This window comes from Protopterus annectens, chromosome 8.part0 (genome assembly GCF_019279795.1).
Source record: "Protopterus annectens isolate FY-2018-M chromosome 8.part0, PAN1.0, whole genome shotgun sequence".
In the NCBI taxonomy this organism is placed as follows: Eukaryota; Metazoa; Chordata; order Ceratodontiformes; family Protopteridae; genus Protopterus; species Protopterus annectens.
The window spans coordinates 790,439,853-790,465,186 of record NC_056741.1 but is presented as its reverse complement, the minus strand read 5'-3'; the positions used below and the strand labels follow the sequence as shown (position 1 = coordinate 790,465,186).

General features: G+C 37.3%; 1 protein-coding gene across 4 annotated transcripts in view; it reads right to left on the bottom strand.

Annotated features, from left to right (window-relative positions):
• Positions 1 to 23,263, bottom strand: part of OTUD5 (OTU deubiquitinase 5) — a 1,783,333-nt gene extending 1,760,070 nt beyond the window's left edge. For all 4 annotated transcript variants that reach the window (XM_044080259.1, XM_044080261.1, XM_044080260.1 and 1 more), the window contains exon 1: positions 22,562 to 23,263. In XM_044080259.1, coding sequence (XP_043936194.1) covers positions 22,562 to 23,059 — 498 coding nt within the window. In that variant the 5' untranslated portion in view covers positions 23,060 to 23,263. The remainder of the gene's footprint in view (positions 1 to 22,561) is intronic.
• Between the last annotated feature and the right edge of the window lie 2,071 nt (positions 23,264 to 25,334).

The following is a 25,334-nucleotide window of genomic DNA, read 5'->3' as shown; positions in this document are numbered from 1 at the left end:
TGGTAAGGAAGTCAGTATCCAACCCAAAGTCCAAGCTTCTGCTTAGTATCATTCCACTTCTATGACTTACTTCCCAGGTTATTTGCTCCCAATACCATGGTTCCTTTGCCGGTTTGTCTAATAAATTCCACCCCAATCTTGTCTATTTTCTGTGCCCCTACTTGCAGACATCTCTACTGGTAAAAATGCTTCTTTCTCCATTCCCGCATTGGCTTAGTTCTCATTCTCTTTTCTGCTACTTTTTAAATACAGTATTTAGTAATGATTATTCTCATTAAGTGCCTGCATCTACAATCCTACACTCTTCCTTTACTGTGAGGAGAAACGTCTCCCACTCAACTCTTGCTCTTTTTCCTTCCACATTAATAAAGAATTAAATGAATTTATGATCCATATCTTCTCCTCACATTTATAGATATAGGCTCACTAATCTTGGCAATACTCTTACTTTCTGTTGCCCAAAAAGAACCTTTCATGCTTTGTGGATGTTACAAGATTTCCTTAACAGCAACCTTTTTAACTCAAGCATATTATCCAAACAGTCCCTTATTTTCCCTTTAGCACTCAGCACTTTTTTTAGCGAAATTCATATGTTAATTTGTATCTGTGTGTGTTGCTTTAACATTCCTATTAAAATATTTTTTGGTCTGTCTAGGTATAACTCGAACAAAATGTAATTCATTGAGCTTTTTTGATATGGAACTTTTGAAGACACCACCAATTTACTAAAACCTCTGAAACAGCAACTGTGCTTGCTACAACAGTGATAGCTCAAGGTCACTCAAACTTTTTTAGGCCCACTGAAATCCCGCTGTGTCAAGTGATTCTTCCCCTCCCATGAACCTCCAATATCTTAAACCATCAAGTTACAGATCATAGCAACTATAAAAAAAAAAAAAGACTAAACTCTTAACTGCACTGACTGTGGAATGACATCCAAAATCCATTTTTGACTAACAGCACTCTGGAAACGTTAAACTTCAGTTCAGATGAAGAGCATTGTATCGAGTCTTTGCAATAAATAATTGTTTGTTCCGTGTTGAGACCATGCAGTCTCCAATACTCCAGCAAATGGCAATTTTAACAAATGTTTATACAAAGAGTCAAAATGGGGCTAATACTGGAAATAGAAGAATGTCTGAAATTTTCTCAATAACATGAAAAATTTAAATTCTATGAAGATACAGAAATTAATCATTTAGAACATTCAAAACTGTTGTTACAAGTCTATGAAGGAAGGGAGAAGGGGAAACATTTTTCCTCAAAGTATTTTTTTTTTATAATCGTATCTATATTCGGTACTAATGAAACACTAAATTGTATCATATCCCGCATGAAAATGCTCCTACTCTACATAAAGAGATTAAAATATTGCAGCATTCTGGATGCTCTGTGTTCTAGTTACAATGCATATTATTACTGAAACACTGCTGTGTGGCACAAAATATTCCTTGCAACTTCATTTTTACAGAAGCATGTGTACAAGTAATACACAGGAAGGGGCAGTGTGTTAAAACCTTAAACCATATGAAATCTGGATCTACAGGAATGTGATAAGTGTTGTTTAAACTTAAGGTTGCCAGAAAACTCAAATGGGGAATAAAGTGCAACAGGTAGTGAAGGGATAACTTGTTGGACTTGGGTACCTTCACAAACAGGTTCACAAGGGAAAGATCCATAACTTGTCTCCAATAATCTTCTTTCTGTGATACCAGAAATATTCCTGAGTAAAACCCTTATCCTAACTGAGGAGGAGGGAGCGCTTCCATCACCCCCAAGTGAACAGAAGCTGAATGACAAGATGGAAAAGAGTTTTGTCTGGAGAATGAAGGGAAATCCCCCCAAAAAGAAGCGATAGACTCTCACAGATGGATTACATTCAAAACCCAACAGCCAGGAACTATCAACTGCCTAAAAGAAAAATGAAGGTTTAAACTTTCTGGAACGATTAAGGGTTTGCCAGATTGTTCTGGGAGAAGGTTCCCGCTTTCGTTTTTGGAACCCGTTTGTCATTGCTTTTTAAATGTTTGCTTACCAGCAACATGCTAACCCAGCCACTGGGGATGCACAAGCCAGTGCATTTATTTGTGCCGGTCCCAAGCCCAGATAAATGGGGAGGGTTGCGTCAGGAAGGGCATCCGGCGTAATATTTTGCCAAATCATACATGCGGACAACAGTATTGGTCGAGGCCTGGGTTAATAACGGCCGCCACCAGTACTGTTGGCTAACAGGGTGCTGCTGGCGGAAACTGGGTTACCTTTGGCTGAAGGAGGAGAAGAGGGGGAAGGCATGCCCGAAGGCAGGTAAAGGCTAGGACTGTGGTAGTGATGGATGTGGTGAGAGGACATGCAGGTGGTTGGTGTGACCAAACAAGATACAGAGAACAAGAAGAAATGGACACAGATGATCCGCTGTGGTGACCCCTAATGGGAGCAGCCGAAAGAAGAAGAAGAAACTTACCAGCAACATGCTCAGTTTATTTTATAGGTTACTAGGCTAATAGCCCCAGGGTCTTTACAAGCCTAGCCATGCTCTACCCTTATTTCCATGATTTTGATTTTTAAAGAAGTTGTAGGGGTAGCATTAAACCCTTAAACTTAGAGAAGGAAGGAAGGAAGGAAGGCAGGCTAAAAATCCAAAAAATCCAGTTTACCTCTCTCATACATTTTAAGAATCTCCACAGCAGACAGTCCATAAACACTAATTCTCTACCCAAGCGAGAATTTCAAATTTCATTTTTGACATCTCCTGAAAGGTTCTAAGATGCAATCAAACAAACTTCCTCATAACATGCAATCAAGCAAACTTCCTCATAACAGTTGATGTGGTAGAAGCCATAGAAGTGGCATTAGCAGAATCAAACGCATATTTCAAACAGTGAGTAGCCACTTGAAACACAGATGCAATCAAGTTACACAAGATAGTTTTCTCCTCAGAAAAAGAAACTGATGTCATAAAAGCATTAAAAAATTTCTCTGTAGCTGTTGGTATGGTACTGTACTGGGATGCCCTGGTTGTAAATGAGTAGATAGTATGCATAATGGGCAGGTGGCAATAATGAGCAAAACAGCTGATGCTCCTTTTCCCCTCAAAGGAGATTTGCTGGGGGACTTTGAGGGAAGTCACTTACCATGAGGTGCAAGGACTGTAAAGAAGAGGTGAATAATATGAAGCTATGAGAGTCTGTTCCCCATTAAAACAGGTTTTAAAAATTACTGTGAATTGTACTTCGAGGTTTTTGCCCCTTTTGTTTTTTTCCTTTGTGATTAACACTCATAAAAGTTAATCAGTACCATTAAACATCTATTATACAACAACCCCCCCATTAATATTCTAAAATGTGGACACTGATTGGTCAGCGTGCACGCTGTAAATCAAAGTTATACTAATGGAAAAAGGTCCGGTCACACAGACGTTTTCCATTAGTATAACTTTTTTTTAAAGCAACGGAGAACGCAAGATCTCCGTTGCTTTTTACACACCGTCTTGCTAAGTTAAACGAGTTTAAAATAGTGAGACAGCTTTAAAAAAAAGTAACTGTGATCTTCCTATTTCCATTGCTTTTTTTTTTAAAGATGTCTCGCTATGTTAAATGGGTTTAACATAGCGAGACAGATTTTAACGGTGTGGTGCTGCGGTAGCTTTGTCACCTCACAGCAAGACGCTGACCGGTTTGACTCTCAGCTAGAGTGTTTTCTGCGTGGAGACGTGTGAATGGGCCTACCTTCGTTGAAGGTTGTGCATTAGGGCTGGCAACTCAGCACGTAAAAATCAACTGCCAATCATTAGCGAACTGGAGTTGCACTGTGGCGACCCCTAACCGGGAAAAGCCGAAAGACACAACAACGGTGATCTTCCTATCTCCGTTGCTTTTTTTAAAGATGTCTCGCTATGTTAAACTCCTTTAACATAGCGAGACAGTTTGTAAAAAGCAACGGAGATCTTGCTTTCTCTGATGCTTTTGCCGACAGCTCTGATGTACTGCGTAAGCATACGCAGTACATCAGAACTGCCACAGAATACTAGACAGCTGCAAGGATGCATTATACAATGCCATTATTTAAGAAACGTATTTTTTTTTCTTAAATAATGTCACTGTATAATAGCAATAACCTACTTCTGGGTGTGGGTAATGCTGGATTTACTCAGAGTTATCTTTGTTTGGTCACTCGGGCTTCGCCCTCGTGACCAAACCACACCAACCGTGGGTAAATCCAGCATTACCCACACCCAGGCGTGGGTTATTGCTATATTATACCATGATCCCCCCAAAACGTGCACGCTGATTGGCCAGCGTGCCCGTTGTAAATCGAAGTTATACTAATGGAAAAGGTCCGTCGCCCGGACTTTTTCCATTAGTATAACTCTTTAAACACTGTTCGCTATGTTAAATGGGTTTAACATAGCGAGACAGTTTAAAATAAGCAACGGACATCTCCGTTGCTTATTTTAAAGCTGTCTCGCCATGTTAAACCCATTTAACATAGCGAGGCAGTGTTTAAACAACGAGAAAGCAAGATCTCCGTTGCTTTTTATCTCGCTATGTTAAATAAGTTTAACATAGCGAGACAGTTTAAAATAAGCAACGGAGATGTCCGTTGCTTATTTTAAAACTGTCTCGCTATGTTAAACTCATTTAACATAGCGAGACATAAAAAGCAACGGAGATCTTGCTTTCTCCGTTGCTTTGCTCAACTCTGATGTACTGCGCAGGCGCAGTACATCAGAACTGCCGCGGATGCCAAGACATCTGCGGAAGGGCAGTAAACAGGCATTATACTATGCCATTATTTAAGAAAAGTAATAGTTTCTTTTCTTAAATAATGTCATGATAATAGCAATAACTCACTTCTGGGTGGGTAATGCTAAATTTACCCACGGTTGGCTTTGTTTGGTCCCTCGGGCTTCGCCCTCGGGACCAAACCACGCCAACCGTGGGTAAATTTAGCATTACCCACACCCAGGCGTGGGTTATTGCTATATTAATGCATTTCAACTGAACTGCATTTCACGTGACATTCAGTAGGCTAGTAGATACATTTTTTGTTAACATGAAAAGCAAGATGGCATAGTCTGTATGCCTCCATAGACATACACTTTGGAATAGCAGATGTGATCTTAAAACACTTAATTAGGACCAAATCCTCCTCCTTGAAAGTACTAATTATCTGTATTTTCTTCTTTTAATTCATTCTTTTTTCCCCAAAACATTTTTATTCATTTTATAACACAGTAACTTAAAATAGTAACAAGAAAAAAAAAAACTATACACAATATATATAACAATTAAAAAAGGCAATATACATAGAACAACTTAATATTTCTCGAACAGATTAGACAATTTTGTACAACCAATTAAATGGTGAGTTATGCTGTTAGTCCTTGCTTTTATAGTAGCAATCTCATTCTTTCAAATGTATTTCACAAGATGAATAAACAGGAGTAGACTGGGATTTCCATTTTTTAGTAACAATTTTCCTTGTTATAGAGAGGATAGACCATAGTAAAAATGTTTGGTTTTAAGAATAACTTCAAGAACAGGTACACTGAGAAGGATAAGGGAGTCAGAAATTATACAGTTGTCATTCCATAGAGCTTTACAAAGATATTTAAAGTCCAACCAAAATGGGGGAATTATTTTGCAATTAACAACCATATGTACCCAGTTAGCATCAGGGTATCCACATCTCCAGCATTTCATTTCATCTTTTTTGTAAATTATTGCTAGTCTATGTGGGGCAAAAAAAAATCTACATAAAAATGTCCATGTGTATAAAGGCCAGAACAGGGAAAAGGTGGATTCCTTCACTGACTGTAAACAAAGTTTTTTTTTTTTTATCTTTTTCTGAGTATACTTGTTTATTAACTTCCCTTGAATAATTCCAAAAAGAAACATCGGTTTTGCTAAAATAATTTGAGAATTTTATAAACATGTATTAAGTGTTCTTGGGTGAGCTATTAATACTTGTGGAGATAAAATCCAAGATTTTAAGTTACTCCTATTGTAATTGCCTCTAATGAGGGTGTGAGCTTAGTATGTATAACATCCTTACAGGTTTGGATGTCCAGCCAATTGCAATTTTGCTAACTATATCTGCTGATCAAAGAATCTGCAGAACTTATTTTATTAGCGGAGAGAAACTGATTCCAATAGGTCACCCTTCTTAAATTCTAACATTTTCTGAGTATCAAAAGATATCAAACATTCATTTGTATAGGCAATAGAAAATTATTAATAAATTCTTAATTGATTAGAAAACAAGCTTTTTAAACAGCAGCAATATTTGGTTTATAAGAGGTGCAAGAACATGTTTTGACCTTTTACTTTGAATGTATATTTATAAAATCCAGAAAAAGATGTTTGCATTTTTGTTCAAGCAATGTCCATTTGCTATTAAGAAGTAATGTATTGATTTCCAATATACTGTACAAGTATTATTTCAAAGCAACACTATTTTAATAAATGTGGAGTTTAAATATATAAAAAAAAAATCAATATTTGGAAACCCTACACTTCCTTCATTCCAGCTTGTGGTGTGCCAGAGAAGAGAAATTCTTGATTTTTTGGGGATATCAAAGGAAGTTGAGTAATAAGTTAATTTTCTGTTTAATTTTGACAGGTGGAGGGAATTATTAAAGCTTGGCCAATTAATAAGATTTTAGGTAACAGTATCATTTTGATTACAGTTAGTCTGTCTTCAAATGTGAAGAGGAGTCTGCTCCAACTGTCAATTAGACTACAGTGATTTTTTATAATTGGATTCAATAATGACACCTAGATATTTAATATGCATGCCCTTCCAGTTTGTCTCTTTTTGATCTCAGTTTCATAGTAATATTTTTCACTAAAAGTGCCAGAGTTTTGGTGTGATTGAATTTTAGATTAGAGATGTTTGCAAAGAAGTCTAGATTATGTAATGTCATCTCTTGAATTTTCAATGTCATTAGAAGTTATTAATAGGTCATCAGCAAAAAGCTGCATCTTGGGGGATAATTTGTTTGACACTTTATATTCTTTAACGTTGTCATCATTTCTAACAATTTGCAAGAGGCTCAACAGCCAGGGCAAAGAGTAATGGGGAGAGGGGGCACCCCTTTTTAGCCCCTCTTAATATTTTGAATGGGCTAGATAGATAAGATCCAATCTTTACATGGGTTATGGACTTTTCTTACAGTTTTTTAATTAATCCTATAAAGTTTGGAGAGAAATTGTATTTTTGCAGAGCTTTAAACAGATATAGCCAACTGGATTTTCTTGATGGTGCTGTCAGAACAGAATACTGTGCAACTATGAAGGGGGTGATTCATTCATTCATGAATGAACATACAGCAAAAGCACTGTGGTAAAATGTTCTTGAATTCATAAAGGTTACAACAAAGTGTACACTTAGTGGTAACCTTCATGAATACCCCTGTATATCTTTCTTTGTATTTTCATAACTACCCCTGTATATCTTTCTTTGTATTTTTATAATTATGTTTTACTTTATGAATACTCCTGTATATCTTTCTTTGCATTTTCATAATTATGTTTTCCTTTATAAATACCCCTGTATATCGTTCTTTGTATTTTCATAATTATGTTTTTTTAACCATATTTTATTGAAGAACTACTACAATTTAATTTTTTTTTTTTCTTGGAGCTTCAGAAGTCCTAGATTATGATACAGAATTAAATTTTCTTCTTTGAGGTCAAACATAACTGGTTGTGAATTGCAGAAGAGCTACAACTACTGGCAAGGAAAATTAGTCCAGGATTTCCTGGGGGGAGGAGGTTGGGGGACAGACTGCGGTGTCAAATCACCCTCCTTAGCCACTTTGCCCGTGCTGCATTGTGCCTTGTAGCCCAGTCACCCTGCCCCTTATATAAACTGATAACTTCAAACGCATTTTCCTCTCATCTGCTCCTACCAGTGATCACTACAAAATTATACTGTAAAGGCGCTCTTCTTAAAAGTAATTAAACTTTAGTTGACCTTCCATTTTCATATTCCTACCGAATAGTATTTTTTAAACACCAGCATCTAATACTGTCCATATAAAATAACTATAAACAGTTTTCTTTTTAAACAAATGCTTATTTCATTAAAAATCTACTATTTAAGTCACCCTCTGACAAAGGTGACACTATGCTTCAACTAGCACTGCATTTATCTTAATATTTTTACAAAGAAAGAAGTCATACTTTAAGTCAGTACAATGAAACTTTAAAAGCCAAGTTTTGAAAGCTTAAGATAAACAAGAGCAACAATATCATAATTTTGGTGAAAATCAATTTTCAGCAATAATGAAGTCTGCACTTTTCCTCAACAGTTATATAAAAATGGAGATGGTACAGAAGTTTGGGGTCATCTTCCAAAGGGGGTGGTGGCACTAGTGGGTCTTGCTTCCTAAAAAAAAACATATGCTTTAAGGTTCTGTAAACTTCATAGCTTTGGAATATTCTTACTGAAATTTCCTTTGGCAAGTCATCATGAATACTTAGCATGCCTGTATCATCTATGGCACCAAAACTAGTCGTGAGTAAAAACGGTCTCCTAACCAAAAAAAGATTGAACAACAGAGAGAGAAAAGAGGAGTTTGGTCTGACGAATGACAGGAAATCCCTCAAAAAGGAGGGACAAGTTCCCACTGCCATCAATAATCTTGCTGGATTACATTCAGAACACAGCAGACAGAAACAATCAGTTGTCAAAAAGAGAACGGAGGTTCAGACTTTCTGAAAGGATTAAGGGTTTTTCAGGGTAGTAAAGGGGAGGGGAGTTTTGTAAATGGTCATTCAGGCTTATTAGACTAGCCTTTGTTCGGGGGGGGGGTCACCATTTCTTTTTGGAAACCCCCTGTCATTGTTTTTTTTAAATGTTTGCTTACCAGCAACTTGCCAAGTGCATATTTTGGTTTTTAAAGAAGTTGTAGGGGCAGCATTAAATCCTTGGGAAACGCAGAGAAGAAAGGCTAAACAATCCAAGAGACTCCTTATGTCAACCCTCTGGATTGTCAACTGGTTCACTGATTGGTTTCATCACCAGTGGTGTCCCCCCAGAGATGTGTGCTGAAACATTTCCTGCTTGGCATCTACTCTTCTGAAGTAAAAGCCAATACCAAAGATCTCTGGCTAAGTTTGCAGATGAATGCAAGCTAGAAAAAAAAAATCATTGAATCACCAAATAACGTGGCCTTCTTGCAGGAAGGTTTGTCTCAAATAACTGGTGTCAAAATCATGGTCTGAAACTAAATGCAAAAAAAAAAAAATAAATAAACCTTTGGGAAGTCATCGACCCCAAGAAACTGCTGACAATACACCCCTAACAGTTGACTCAATTGTTCATAATTTGAGAATGTATGTGGACAGTTACCTAACTTTTGACCAACATGTCTACTGTTGTTATTCTATACTGCACAGCTTATAAACAAAGGAATTGTGTCTAGATCTAGAGATGTCATTGTCCCTTTTTACTCAGTCCTCATTAGGCCAGTCATTGAAAATAATGCCACCTTTGGCATGCACCAGTCCAGACAAATGAAAATCCACAGAAATATCTTACTAAAAGGATACAAGGCCTAAACGATATGTCACTATACTCTGTATCCTACAGACTGAGAAGAGGTGACCTGTGCCAGGTATACGAGAGATCCTCCGACCCATTACCAATGTATTTACTACACACCAGCAAATCAAATGGCATCAGACATACTCGGTCTGGGGATCTAACCCTTTTCTTCATCTTCAACAAAACTGTTTGAAAGGACAGGTATATTTCTCAGAGGATACCACTGCTGTGGAACAGACACCCCATCCACATAAAACAAAGTTAATTCCGCCCATTTTAAACCACAACTTAAATCTATGGATGGGAAAAAGAACATTTACCCCAGGACTGCCCCCCCTGCACTACTAAAGGATAGATGCTTTATCTCATGCATGGGTCCTGTCATTATCTTTGCTATGATCCTATTTCTTCTCATTGGGGTAATATATAATTATCGACCATGTGATGTGGTAAGGCCAATCTATGACCAAATGGGAGAAGTTATTTTGAACACAAAAAGGGAAATTGCCTAGGCTTAAAATGGCCCACAAGGGCAGTTAGATTAGTTCTTACTTATGAACCTGCAAGTATGTGCCTCAGAATATCTTAAACTGGAGTACTTGTCAGCACAGCTAATTACACACTGCAATGTCAACTACATTATGGGGCAATGAATATTTCATTTGCGTTCTATTCATAAAAGTGAAAGAAAAGTGTTGCCCTGCTGCAAACTGTATACTGCTACTGCACTGGAATATCCCTGACTGTAGAGGCACAGAAGTCGGGCCTGGGTTCTATTCTGGATAACTGTGCTAACCCATTAAAAAAATAAATCATCCCTATATATGATTGTGTCTACACACACAAGTGAACAGTGACTGACAAGAAAGCAGTAGAATGAACATTTTTTTTTTGGGGGGGGGGCAGAATAATATCACATGTGAGATGTACACTGCAAAGATCTCAAGAAACATACAGCTTCCTCACAGCTGGTAATAATGTACTCAAGATATACCTTTTGAAACTTACTGAACCAAAGAAAATGTTACTGTCTCATGCCATCTGTGCATACTGCACATAGCAAAAAGACCCATAGCTAATAGGATCATACGACAGCCCAGGGCCCTTACAAGCCTAGCCAAGTTCAACCCATGTTCCCAAAGGTGCTTGGTTCAAGCAGACACTAAAAATCAGCACCTATTACCTCTGTCCAAGAGGGACACAGGTGGAACACATGGGGTGGATCTCTAGTTATGCATTCAATTGTCCAAATTACGCTTAAAAAGGGCCAAACCGGGGGCTTTGTTTAACATGAACAGGAAGCTTGTTCCAAAGGTGGGGCAACTTCTGTGAAACAAATCTCTCTCCCCAGCAAGTTCTGCTGATGTCACATACCAGGTTAAGGTCCTTTAAGCAAGAGACCTGTGTGCAATTTGAATTGCGAATGTGTAGCATTTCCAATAAAGCTGGGTCAAAGATTGCACTATATGCAAGATACTGGTTGCAACTGAGCAGTCTGTATAACAGTAAGGTGACAATGATTTCAGTCTGTCTGCACAACACAGATCCTGAAGACCCTGAATTTTCTTTGCAAGGATCCTTTGTGGTCTCTCCAATTGCTGCAGGTGTTTGGAAAGGAGCATACCAAAGGAAGCACTGTACTTTACTACTGGCCTGATGAGGGAAGAGTACAGGGGGTTATAACCTCTTTTTTTTCCTGGAAGCAATGTCCTTACTTATGAGATAAGCAATATAAAATACCCTTTTACCACTATGGAGACATGGTGACCGAAGGTAAGGCTGCCATCGACCTGTGTGCCCAGATCTTTCACCCCTGACTGCATGCTTAGGGTAATGCTATTTGATGTGATAGTTTGCAGGAACATCACCTTACCGAAGGAGATTGTGGTCTTAAAACATTTTTTTTGCATTAAGTTTATGACTTTCGCACCAGTCAGTCTGCGGAAGACCTTCTTGCAGGATGTTAATCACTAGGTTGTTCTTTTACTTTGTTTCTAAACAACTGAAGTGTCTCCTGCTGCCTCACTTCTGCAGGTAACCTATTCCAAATAAGCTAGGTCTAGCCTACAAAAGGCTAATTCACTTGTGAAGGCTTTAATACTAAGTCTACTGAGGGTAATGCTATATTTTTTGCAAGCTCCAAGTGTGTAATTAGACTGATTGATGTGCAATTTAGTTTTAGAGGGAACACTGTCCCAGTTTTAGCAGTTTGTAGATATGCGACTGTCACTTGAAAGGTAACACGTTACTACTGCAGAAGTTGGTAGTGATGAGTTTGAGGTTCTGCAAAACAAACACATCTGCAAATTTGATTTATTGTAGTTTGTGTTTAGATGATGTGTGTTTCAGCTGGAATGTAAGGTTACAAGAGGGAGCTCGCATTTGATGAGAAAGGTAGTACAACAATTATACAAAACAGAAATTAATATGCAGTAAAGTACTGCATAAAATTGTAATACACCACACAGAAACACTGTAAACTGTAAGCCTTTCACAAAGTGTGATGTATAAAACAAGTTTTATTAATTGACAGGTATGTGCCTTTCATTTTTTATTGGCACTTTACTGTATATTGCAAACTGGCACTAAACTGTACTCCTGCAGTCTTTTTTTTTTTTTTAGATACGACTTGTAGGCACTGACCACACAAACTGACCCACGGCATTATCAGTTGTTAAAATGTCTCAATGTTTCTTCACACACTTGGACACCCCAAATACCTGCAACTAAAAATCCTGTATGACTTTTTTTGCTTAGTTATTTTCCAAACAATATTTAACCACAACATGTAAGATGTTAACACTGCACGAAATTAACATAATAGCTGTACTGCAGAAAGAAAGCAGTACTCGTGCAATGCTAATAGCTGCAGCACAATGATAGTAATGGATACTTGCAGCAGAGCTACTGCCTTTGCCATTACCCTTACAGGTTAACATACAATTCAAATGTTTTAAATTATCTATACTGCTCCAAATCTTGCTGAACCTATGTGCTACTTAACTCATCTGCTCAATACCATTTTGACAAAAAAAAACACAAGCATGAAACTAGATCTTACCAAATCCAACAGTAACAACTTTTTAAGCATGTAGAACTAAAAGTTCTGGTAAAGCGTACCTTCTAGGTTTCCAGTATGCACAGCAATTTCTAGACCCTGTTTCTGTAGTCTTGTGGAGTCTCCTATTGTGGGAGCTACCCCATTTCCATAAAGGGTATCTTTTTTCTTATTATTCTTCTCTGCATGCATCTACCAAAATGAAAACGTTTTCTAGCTTTTGAAGGTCTTCTCAAAATCCCACTCATCAAAGCAAATACATAGAAGCAATGAGAACATATTTGTACGGCTCCCAAGAATGAAAAAAAAAATCTAGAAGATTTTAGGATTTTTGCATGTAGTGTTTACATAGATACTTTTACACCCAAAGTAGACTTGAACAAATTTTTCCACAGGTAGACAGAAACTGCAGGAGGTAAATCGGGAAAGAGAGGGAACCAGGGAATGCAATGAGTTGATAAAATTGTAGAAATTCCCTACAGGGTACTTTGACAGAAACATTGGGGGAGCAAATTATCTGAACTAAGGAAGTGATTCTTTTGAGCTGGGATACAGAATCTGAACTGCCTTAGACTCAGTAAAGCCCTACCAGGTTTAATGCTGTTGGACATCAAAAAAGCAATTACTACAAAACGAAAATCAAAAACAAAACCAGCTGTAACAGAATTATTGAACATTACAAAGGCGATACAAGAACTGGAAGGAAGGCCTACAGAAAAGGGAAGGAACAAACTACACAGAAATAAATAAAATCTGTGGGAAAAATATATACAGAATAATGTTCAGCAACAGTGATATTTCAGGGAAGGCAGGACTTGAGAAATCTATGTAATGTTAAACTGAATAACTATTTACTATGGTTTATGTATTACTTGTTCACTGGATAACTGAACTGTCTACTGACCCTTTTCTGCCACAGCACAAGCTCAAAGAGCAGAAAATGCATCATTGTCCTTCAATCAACGATATTATGTACATAATGAGTACACAACAAAACCCAGAACATAATTGTAAGATAGAATACAGACAGGGCATGATTAATACGTCCAGTGACAGTGCAGTGAGAAAAGAAAAATGTTATACAAAATGCAAGGCAAGATATGCATGTGAAACATGTGTATAAGATTCTTAACTTCTTAATGTAGAAAAGATTCATAAAATGTAATCATATGGTATTGGCAAGTTACCTAGCCATTTTCATAGTAGCGGTTGGGGACAGATTCAGCAGAAATTATTTTTAAGATACAAATCATATTTATATAATACATGACAAAATAATAATGGTTTTCTTTATTACAATTAAGTGGGTATTCATCCCACCATGAAATACGCGATTTTAAAGCTTTAAAGCCCACTCATCAAGACACTAATTAATTGTGGGATCATCTTTCTCCCGTCTCTCTCTAAATATAGTTTTGTATGTGTGTGTGTATATATATATATATATATATATATATATATATATATATATGTGCACGTCTATATCATATATATATATATATATATATATATATATATATATATACATACACATACATATATATATATATATATATATGTATATATCCACATACACACACACACACACATAAATATACCCACATACATAAATAAAAACATACTTAACGTATAATTACACACACGTAGATCTATATACACACACACACATGTATGTGTATATATGCATATGTAGGTCACGTATAGAGTCAGATTTACAATATGTGGACTAGTAGTATATGAACAAGCACAACTAATTTCCACATCCCTCATGTCTGCTGGGTATCAAATCCTTCCTTAGTGGACTTCAGCCAATTCACTCCTACGCACTGGGGATCCTCAGGAAGTACACAAGCAAGGGCCAACAAGAGGTGCCTTTATTCAAATAGCCACAAGGGTTCTTTGTGCTCTTGCAGCATCATGGCTGTATGGCAACTTACAAAGGCCCTAAACCCACCCCACGAACAGAAAAAATATACAGTCCGAGTCACTGCAGAGGCTCACAAGGCCTTCCCTTTGTTGATTTATGCTTTCTAGTAATGGTGATGAAGACCATCCTTGTGCTGTTGACTTGGCGAACCAAACACCTGCCACCCATGATGCATCTGCATCATGCTCCTCTGAGAATGTGCAGCCTGCAATGGTCTGCCCTCTCCTGGGATGGGCACAACAATCCTACCTTGCTAGCTCCATCAAGCACCACAGCAAGGAGAACCATGTTGCTTCTGATCACACATGGCCAACATTTTTTGGAAATCATGCTCAATTACCAAAAGTATTTTAAAGGCAAGTATCTATAACAAAAAGCAGCATTAAATGTGCATTTACAACTCACACTGCACATCGCTAAACATTTTGTTTTCATCTGGACTGTACTAAAGTCTAATATGCACTGGCCATTACTGAAACAAGCCCAAATGCAAGCTGCAGACATTCCTACTTATTTAAATCTCACATGAAACAAAGGCAAGTAATCTTTGTATAGACTCTCAGAAAGAAATAGAAAAAAAAATGTTGTGCATTACTGTTTTACATGCCCATTTTTCTAGTACAGTACTCACTTCCTTCAACTTTATTTTTTTTAACTTGGCTGTTTCCCTCACTGATAACTCCACAATCATTTCAAGTACCACTCATCTGAAAAAATGTTTCTATCTTGTTACACGTCAGTAACCACAAAACACCTGAGCAACTGACACAGTTCTTGCAAGAATCAAAAAAACTACCAACTAGTCTGCTTCATCCCACTAGCTTCAGAGTAAATGCACCACTACAACCAGCCCTGAGAATTGTGACTTACTATTATGAGTGAAAAACATAAAACAAATCATATCTTTCTACACAAGAGAATCATCAAAAGCTGGGGAAGTAAATATTGTGGGAAGAAATAGCCAGGGAATTGTTATGGCTAGGCTTGTACAGGCCCTAGGGCCAAATAGCCTAGTACCACCCTATGAACCTAATGGAAAACTCCTCAACCCAGGCACAAACTGTACCCTCAGAGAGCTAGCCAGGAAAAAAAATGACTTCTAGTTATCATTCAAATGCACAAATCACTCAAATACACAAAAACACACACAAGAGTTTTATTTAGAACACTGAACAACGGTGTTGGCGCCTTCAACAGCCTCTTCCCAGTGTCTTGAATACATCTGACGACCAGAAAATGTTCAAACTAAAAACTTGTTCATTCTTTGGCTTCTTTTCTTTCAAAAACTCAATACAGCACTGAACTTGTCAAAAAATAAATAAAATGCTATACTATAGATATACCTAGTCTTGACCAGCTACTAGTGAACTTCCCAAAGTTCTCAAAGTGGCAATAGATGTAAACTGTATATGGACAATTCTGCAGTAAACATATTAAAGTAATACTAAAATCACAGTGTGCTCATAATTCCTTCATATAACATTTCTGAAGCTTTCTTGATTACCTCAAAGCCAGTTTAAATACTTCTCAAAAAATAATACATTATAATGTAATACAAGTTTTAGGCATTACTCAACATATTTTGGTAGAAAAATTGCAACTCTTGATAAGCTCATTCATACCATTTATTGATCTTGCAGCCAATCCTTATAAATTTTATTCTACAGACACCATAACTATATTCATACATTATAATACAGAAAGATATGCAAAAAATCTGAACAGAGAAATCTGCTACTTTCCATAAATACGTTCACCTTAACATATGGTACTTTTGAAGAAACAAACAATTCTGCATTCAGTAACTGCACCTTTCCCTATCTTACTTCATCTGCTCTATTTATTTTTTATTTATTTATTTTTACATTTGTTGACCGGGCTAGACTATCTGAATATATGTCCATTTTCAGTAGAGGCCCGGGGAGAAAAGCTCCAAACAGGATTATACAAAGTGAAATAAAGATAGTATGTATCTACTTAATGAGATACATTACGAAAGTACATTAATATGTAAAAACAAGAAAAAAAAAAAAACACTTTACCATACGTTTAGTTTAAGCTAGTAGGTGACAGCAGAAAAAAGAGAAAAAGAAATAATTATATTGGAATAGGTGTAGAGAGATTAAGAGCAGTTAAAGTAACTATAGAAGACAGATATAGCAGATTTAGAGCAGTATATCAGACAGAGAGAAAGTGAAACAAATAGCTAGTATCTATCAAACCTGTTATGCACATAAATAGTAACAGTTATTGGGATAACATGTAATGTCTACAGGGCTAGTTGAGGAAGGAATAGAAAAAGACGAAATTAAGCTACAGAAATTATAATGCTTCATTAACATATAGAGAAGGAAATATAAAACAAATATAATTGCTGAAGTTGGTTTAGAGGTAGTTTAGCAACAGGAAAGGGTATCAATCTGGTTTAGTGCATGCACATAACCATTGAGATTTAAGGAAGGCTCTTACTTGGTTCTTGAAAAGTGGTGTAGATGTAAGGGAAGTTAGATTCTTTGGAAGCTTATTCCAAGTGTTTCCAACAAAGTTAGTAAAAAGGCAGTTATTGGATTTGTGGGTAGCTACTAGTAACCTGTTAGCAGAACGTAGAGTTTAAGATTTTTATAAGGAGTAATAAGGTTAGAGTACAGGGGTATTAGTGGGATGGTACAGGACCTTGTGAGTGATCGTAAATTGAAGAACCACCTGATTTTCAAATTCCAGCCATCCTAGCTGTTTCAGATTTTGGCAATGGTGGGTTCGGAAAAGGGGAGCCAGTGGCAAATCTGGTGATATTATTGGGTCTATATTGCATCATCGACAGAGCTAAATATCGAATCTACTTACGTCGACACATATACATCGACCGCTAATTATAGCGAACATTATAAATAGCGAAACTGAAAACATCGAAAAATTTTGTTTGGCCAACAGCATCAACCTGGTGTGATGTACACAACGTAAATATACCTCGCACCGTAGGTGAATAATAACGTTCCTAAAGTGAAGTAAAACACACTACCCTTCCTTATACTGTGATTTCACCCATGAATGTTATACAACTCTTGACACAAACGGAAATAATTAAAATAACAACATTACAGAAAAGCGTGAATAAGTGTAACATACTAAACCCATGCAGTGGCATGTAAGCAATCAATATAAAGTGTAGTCGTTCCATGTAACTACGACTTGCATACAAAGTACATTACACTTTCAATAACATAGCTACAGCACGCAAGCAGCACCAGTATTTCCTAGATTTCATCACCTTTTCTAGATTATATAAGTAACCATCCACTACCAAAATGTCCTTGTTTTTTTGAGATTTTACTGTGAGGCAACCATTACCTATCACACCAGGAGCTGTCAGCGTATATGTAGCCATTGTTAAAGATACGGACTGCCATACACACATTTTTCTTCCGCATCACTCCTGCTTTTATCACTTCCAGTAATGAGTGTGTTGTAAAAGTTTACTACGTGTCTTTACTATATATAAATACAGATTATTTGATACAGGGTTCCTTTGTAAAAGTGTAACGTATGATGTGAATATCAAGTACAGTTATCGTCAATAACTAGTGTAGGTGTGTCCTGCTATAGATGGTGTATTACGTCACTAATGTACGTGCTTTGGCCAACTATGCTTTTTCGATGTTATGTTTTTCAATGTTAATGTTGTTCGCTTTTTATACGGTTCGCTGTTTATGTGTCAACGTAAGTAGTTTTGATATTTAGCTCTTTCGATTATGCAATATAGACCCGATATTATTATAGGAGGTTGCCAGTTTGTTTAGATTAATTCTGGATAGGTTGGTATAAATGGGGGAGGCGAAGAGTAGGGTGGAGATTAGATGTATTTGTGCAATAGTAGTTCTGACAGAGGGTGTAAGAAAGGGTTTAAGCCTATAGAGGAAACCAAGTTTTCTATTAACTGCTTTGATGGTTAAGTTTATGTAAGTGTCATAGTTAAGATTATGGTCAATTGTTACACCTAAGCGTTTGGTGGTTGTGTCGGGTGCTATTACAGTGCTGTTATTAGATGCAACTGTGAAATTGATACGGGTAGACTTCTGTGTGGGAGTGAACAGTAATAGTTTTTTTTTTTGGGGTTGAGGAGGAGACCGTGTTGATGGACCCAATTTTCAACTAAGGTTAAGTACTTTTTGGGTACTGGACTGGAGTTCAGCCGAAGAGGCTGCGGCACAGATTAATGTGGAGTCGTCGGCATATTGTATGCAGCTGGTTTGTGGAAGGGTAGTTTTTAGATCATTAATAAAGATAGAAAAGAGGAGAGGTCCCAGAATAGAGCCTTGTGGGACACACAGAGTGATTGGGAATTGAGTGTATACGTTATTGTCGCAGAGGACTGCCTGTTGTCTGTTACCTAGATAGGACTTAAACCATTTGAGTGCCTGAGTATCTAAGGAAAGAGATTGTAGTTTATCTAACATTAATTGATGATTCACCATATCAAAGGCTTTAAAGAGGAAAGCAAATTGTTATTACGATTTTTATTAATACAGTAGTCAGAGAAGGATGAGAGTGCAGTTGTAGTACTGTGGAATGGCCTAAAGCCATGCTGGCAGTCAGCCAGTAGATTGTTTTGGAGAAGATGATCAAGTAGTTGCCGGTGGATACATTTCTCCATGATTTTAGCTAAAGGAGAGAGTAGGGCTATAGGTCGAAAGTTAGACACTTCGGTTGAGTTACCACCCTTATGCAATGGAATTATATGGGAGACTTTCCAGAGGGAAGGGATGGAACTTTCAGTAATGGTTCTGTTTATTAAGCTGGAAATAGAGTAGGCTAGTATGCCAGCTGCCGTTTGGAGATATTCGGCTGGGAGGAGGTCAGCTGATGGTGCACAAGGTTTCAGTTGATGAAGAAGCATATGGATTAGTGAAGTTGGAAATGGTTGTAGATTCAATGCAGGGGGGTTATTGGCTAATGTGTGCGCTACAGTGGCACTAGCTGGGGATAAGGTATTTGCTAAAGATTTAAACAGTTTCAGAGAAAAAAATTGTTAAATTTATCTGCAATTTGGATAGGAGAGTTTTGAGTCAAGTTAGAGGGGGTAGAGGTTTTTGAGTGCCCTGGATGGAGTAGCCTGTTAATACCTGACCAGAATTTTTGTGGATTTTTCTGTTGGGTTTTTTGGAGTTTATGGTAATAGTTTTTTTTTTCCTCAAGAATTATTAGTTTCTTTGTAGCATTTCTAAGCTCTTTATAGTTTTGATGGTCAGTAGGGTCATTTGCAATTCTCCATTTGGACCCAAATCTTATTTCTCTGTAGCATTTTGTGCCGGGTCTCTTTGGAGAGCAAAGGAGCTGGTTTGTTCCTAATTATAACTGTACGAGAGGGGGCATGGTGGTCAAGAATTTGGAGTTAAAGTATGACACCGCTTCGTCAAGAGGCAAGTATTTTAGGGGTGACCAGCTGCAAGCTTTGAGCTCAGCTTGGTAGCTGTCTAGGTTTAGTTTTTTCTTGTTACGGGTAGTTCTAAGGGTAATGTCTCTACTATCCTATTTGTCACGTTTAGGGCATGAAGTATGACTGCATCCAAATTAGTTTTCTGTGCAGATTCCTGCAGAAGGCTTTTCTCTCATTAAACCTGAAAATGTTCCCTATCAAATGTAACATTTCAATAAAAATAAGAAAACCATGAAATGATCATCTTCTACAGGTCACTTATTCTTTAAGGATCATCCTAGATTAAAAAAATTCAAATAAATATGAGATGTTACATACACGCTGTACTACGCCAATAAATACTTTTCAAAGTACACACAATCTTGTTAAGTGATACAAAAACTTTTCATAATAGAAAGTAAAACACACACACACAAACCTCTCAACTGTCCAGATTTTCACCTCATATTTTGGTCTGTTCCTCATAAAATGTGTGGTTTTCTAGCAAATTATTGAAGTCACTACACAGTAAATAATGACAGACATTTGAGTTTCAAACTTCACATCCTTCAGAAAATACATAATTCAAAAAGTGTTATTCTAGCAACTCTCAAGTTTTTAGGAGCATTTTTTTAAATTTGTCTCCATTTCTGGGACTTTGTCCTCCCATTTCTGGCTTTATCCAGATTTCATGAGCTGAGAGGTATGCACCCAACATTAACCTCGACTTTGGGAAGGCCACTATCGCTTCAGAAACAGCTTAATCAATAATCCATAAAAACACACACATCTGCTTCTCTGTGGACCTCTGAAAAATCTACAAATAAAAAATCACAAGCACACTATACCCTAACTTCACATGTAACTAAGGTTTGAATTGCACTTTTTACTATTTGGCTTTAACAACTGCAGATATGAACCTGAACTTTGGAAAAAGCTCAGCAACAGAGTAATGCAATCGATATTTAACATCTCAGATTGTATATATATATATGTGATAAATATATATATATATATATATATATATATATATATATATATATACGTGATAAAATGCTTAATGTACAAACTGGATCCACTGGCTACAGTTTCTCTAAATATTAAATTGTCATACAAGCTTATCTATTTTTAACCAGTGCTGTCACATTATGTCTAATATGGTATAATTATTTAAAATGTAGATTTTTTTTAAGCTTGTGAAATTATTTTTCTTGAAATGTTTTTGTAATACTTTGGAGCTTTTCTCCCTGGGCCTGCAATGAAAATAGCACCTACCCAGTGGGACTTTCACAGTATTCAAATGTCAGTCAAAATAAATAAATAAATAAAAAAAATGTGTATTCTTAACTGCAACATCATTTAAATAGAATTGAATTTGCAGGCACCACATAAATGCTACAGACTTAGACCAACAAGAGCTCTACACAATTATTCACACCAGTAACCCCTGTTGCCAATATCACTTGAGTGAGATCACAGCCGAGAAGACATCATCCAAGAAAAAGTGCCTCCCTCTCAACACAAAAAAATCCAGACACCATCAGACACACCTCACAAACTTTTGAAGATGTTTATACGCTTGTAAGCATTATCTTCCCATCCGAACAGTAATGACCAGATTCGACTCCGTTCCAGTGACCTGCCACAAGTAATTCAAAATTACACTGTTTACAGAAAAAGTAATTAACTTCTTACAATCTAAAGCCTGATGCATAATCTGACTGTCCAGAATTATGAGTAATTTTATATATAATAAAAAAGCCATTAAAACTTGTCCATATAGTCTGTTCTTCTACCCTAAATCAGGTCATTTCACTCATGTGTGTTTACATATGTTTCAATATTACAGAACTAAAACACAGTAATGCTTCATTTACCAGGTTTCCATTAACATTAAAACCACTGTTAATCTGGAAGTTTAATAAAATTACAACTATCATATAACTTGTTACTACTAGCTATTAATGTTTACACTTTAAGAAGCTTACAACAGATAAAACGGTTATATATATATACTATGCGACTTAATGACAATTAGTATGGAAATACCTAGCATATACAGCAAGCATTCAAAATAAGTCATAAAACAGCAGTTATCCATTTAATAAAATGCACCTACGTAACTTCTGTTTCTTAAAAGGCAACTTTTTACCAAACAGGACAGCGTTCTGATCCTGGATAAATAAAATATGCAAATGCAAACAAAAATACGTGAAGACAGATTCTCTTCAATCATTACCTGGGTGCTGACGGTAGACAAATTAATGAGTGGGATAAATACATACAGATTAAACCCACTCTAGAATGGGTTATATGAGAGAGGTAGTGCCATTATCATTTAACCTAACAAAACTATCTACAACATGAAAGTGTTGGGGGGGGGGGGGCACAGAATTACAAAATATCAACTAACAGACACGTCCAAGGCCGGTACATGGTGATATGGACCAAACATGGGAAATCAGATCAACAAGCAACTAGACAGGTAAAGACCGTAACATCAGCTGTCAGAAACAGTTAATTAGAACCTTGCAAGTAATGCAAAAATGCATGCTTCTCCAAATAGCTTAGCAGTTCACAAATCCATGTAAAAATTAACTGAGTCTGTCACCTGTTCAGCAGTTGCTGGGTCCAAAGAATCAGTTGTAGCTGCAGTCTCATACTCGTCCTCGCTGTTACAACCAGCTCCTTCCTCTTGATCAGGACTGCAGCCTCCGTTACCACCGACCCCTCCTGTCACCCCACCTACCACCACCACAGCACTTCCAGATACAGCCTGCCGCCGACGTTTAGTGTGCCCGGGTCCTGAGCAGCAGCCACCCTCACTACCTGGACCGACACTGCTCCCTGACCCCACTGCCACAGAGACGGGTGGCGGAGAGGCCTGTTGCGGTCGTGTACTCGTCTGTCGTTCCTCACGGCCTGCAACTGCAACCGCAGCCGACGATGACGACACTTGGAAAGTCCACCGGGGTGGCGGCGAAGCCCGTGGTCGGGCTCCAGCCCGTTGGTGAGCATGAGAGTGAGCATGCGAGTGAGAGTCTGGGCCACTTCGCCGCTCAGCTTCATCTGAGTCGGCCGACTGCTTCTTCTTCGGCAGAATCGTCATTTTGTTTATGTATGCAAGGGAATGGTACGCTTTTAAAAGTAAATTTTATTAACTGAAAAGGGTGTATCATAAGTTTCTGCAGGGGCACAATACTGCAAAAACGTTTTCTGAAACTTGAGACAATAACGAGTTACCCTCTCCCTCCCACCGCCTCTAGGGCTCCCAAGCTTAGCTTCCACTTCACTGCCTGACAATATCAACAAACAGCTGACTATCGACAAGCTTCCGGACGGTGGCGGAAATAGAAAGGAGGGACATAACATTATGTACTGCAATAGCAAAATACAGATCTCTTCTAGTCTTGTAACAAAAACAGAAACGCCTATTTGTGAGCACGCCACTTGTACTATTGTTTGAGTGGAATTACCCGGAAGTTGATTAGTTGACATTTTGCACGTGTTTGGAGGTGTGCAAGCAGATAGCTTGGTGTTTCTATAGACAGTACTCTAAAAAGAAAGATTTTTTCCTCGGTTGTTTACATTGTTTATGAAGAAAAATAGCTTTTATTAAAATAAGTTGCATACTTTACTGTAGTAAAACAATTTCCATTAAAGTAAATGCTTAACCCTTCCTTCAACTGTAGCGCCACTACGCAAATATTTTTTTTCTTAGCCGGCAGGCTAGTTTTGTTAGCAGTCAGGTAGCTGACAGATGTAACTGTACACCTGAATAACAAATTCATGCAAACTTTATATTGTGTTTTTAAGCACGGAATTATGCGTTTTCCAACCCATTCAGTGAATTTTTGTCTTTAAAGTACTGTTGTTGAAAACCCAAGCCAGCGTCAGAAAATCTTGTATACATAAATGCATGTTATATGGGTCTTGTTTCTAGCACGTCTGACTTAATCAGGGAGGAATGGCGTTACTTTCTTAATTTCTCATTTATCTTTTTTTTTTCAATACATAAAACAATAACACCAAGGACTGTTAAAACATTATAGTGAATGCTTATCCACAATTTTGATTACCAGTTTCTCTTGTTTTGCTGCTATTTATTCGCTGTGGAAGAGTTCTCACCAGAAATGTAGCTGAGGCAAATGTCAACATGGGCAATCTCTCAACTGATGCTCCCCTGACCAGAGGTGAGGAGTTTAAAAAAAAAGAAACTCCAGAGAGTCAACCATTTAAGTAGCTATGATGAAGCAGATACTGCCTGCACTCACACTGAGCAGCACTAAGCTGCATCTCTTAGTGCAAGAAATATGGACAAAGCCTGACAAAATGGTGTCCAAAACCCCCAAAATAGGGACAGTTTTAAAATATTGCTGTTATAAACTTGGAAAGTTGCTAGAGTAACAGGGTTTATGTTAGCATACATTTTCTGGAGGATTTAAAGTCTGAAACGCAGACATAAGTCATTATTTAGTGACTTCAATCTTCAGATCATCCCAGTGATTTGCCAGAAAACCACACATTTTATGAGGAATAGACCAAAAATATGATGCATAAATCTGGATAGTTGAGAGGTATGCAGTAAGCACACAAATGAGTTGCAGAGTATTCAACACCACTTCTACAGTCAATCATGCCTCCAACAACTTCTGCCATGGGCAGCAGCCTCCTTCCCCCCAACCTAGCTACAATACTCAATACTTTTGATCCATTGTCATTCATAATTCAGCCTTATAATCACAACACTGTTTCAGTAAATTGGACCAAAATAACAAGAAGATGGAAAAGTAGCCATGTCTTTACAGAGGCAAAACACCTCAAATTATATGAATTGATTTTCATGTCACATATCGTTTCCCCATCTTTTTCACATGAATTTCACTTTGGACATTCATCCTTCATCAGCCATAATTCCATTAATGGGCTACATTAGGGTCTTTTAAGAGAAGGCTAAATGACATATCTGATGTTTTCCTTGATTATCCAATTTTTGGGATATGTCCAGTTATTGGGGCAACCCTACAACCTCTTCCCCTACCCTTTTTCATTCCTGCCATTAGGTTTGCATGATTTTCATCATTTATTGTGACTTTTTAATTAACATTAGGAGTAAAACCATTGCAGATTTCTACTGAAACAATTCATGCATTTAATCATATTACCTCTGTAAATATGAGTACAGGATATGATTGAAAGGTCAACTCAACTTATGTTGCCACTCATGCTATAAACTTAGTTGCTAAGCCAGAAAATGTTGCCACTCATGCTATAAACTTAGTTGCTAAGCCAGCATCCATCTGTTAATCATTACTTGACATTATTTCCTATCAGTTTCACATTATCTCAACTTTAGACATCTGCCCTTTATCAGATATAATTCA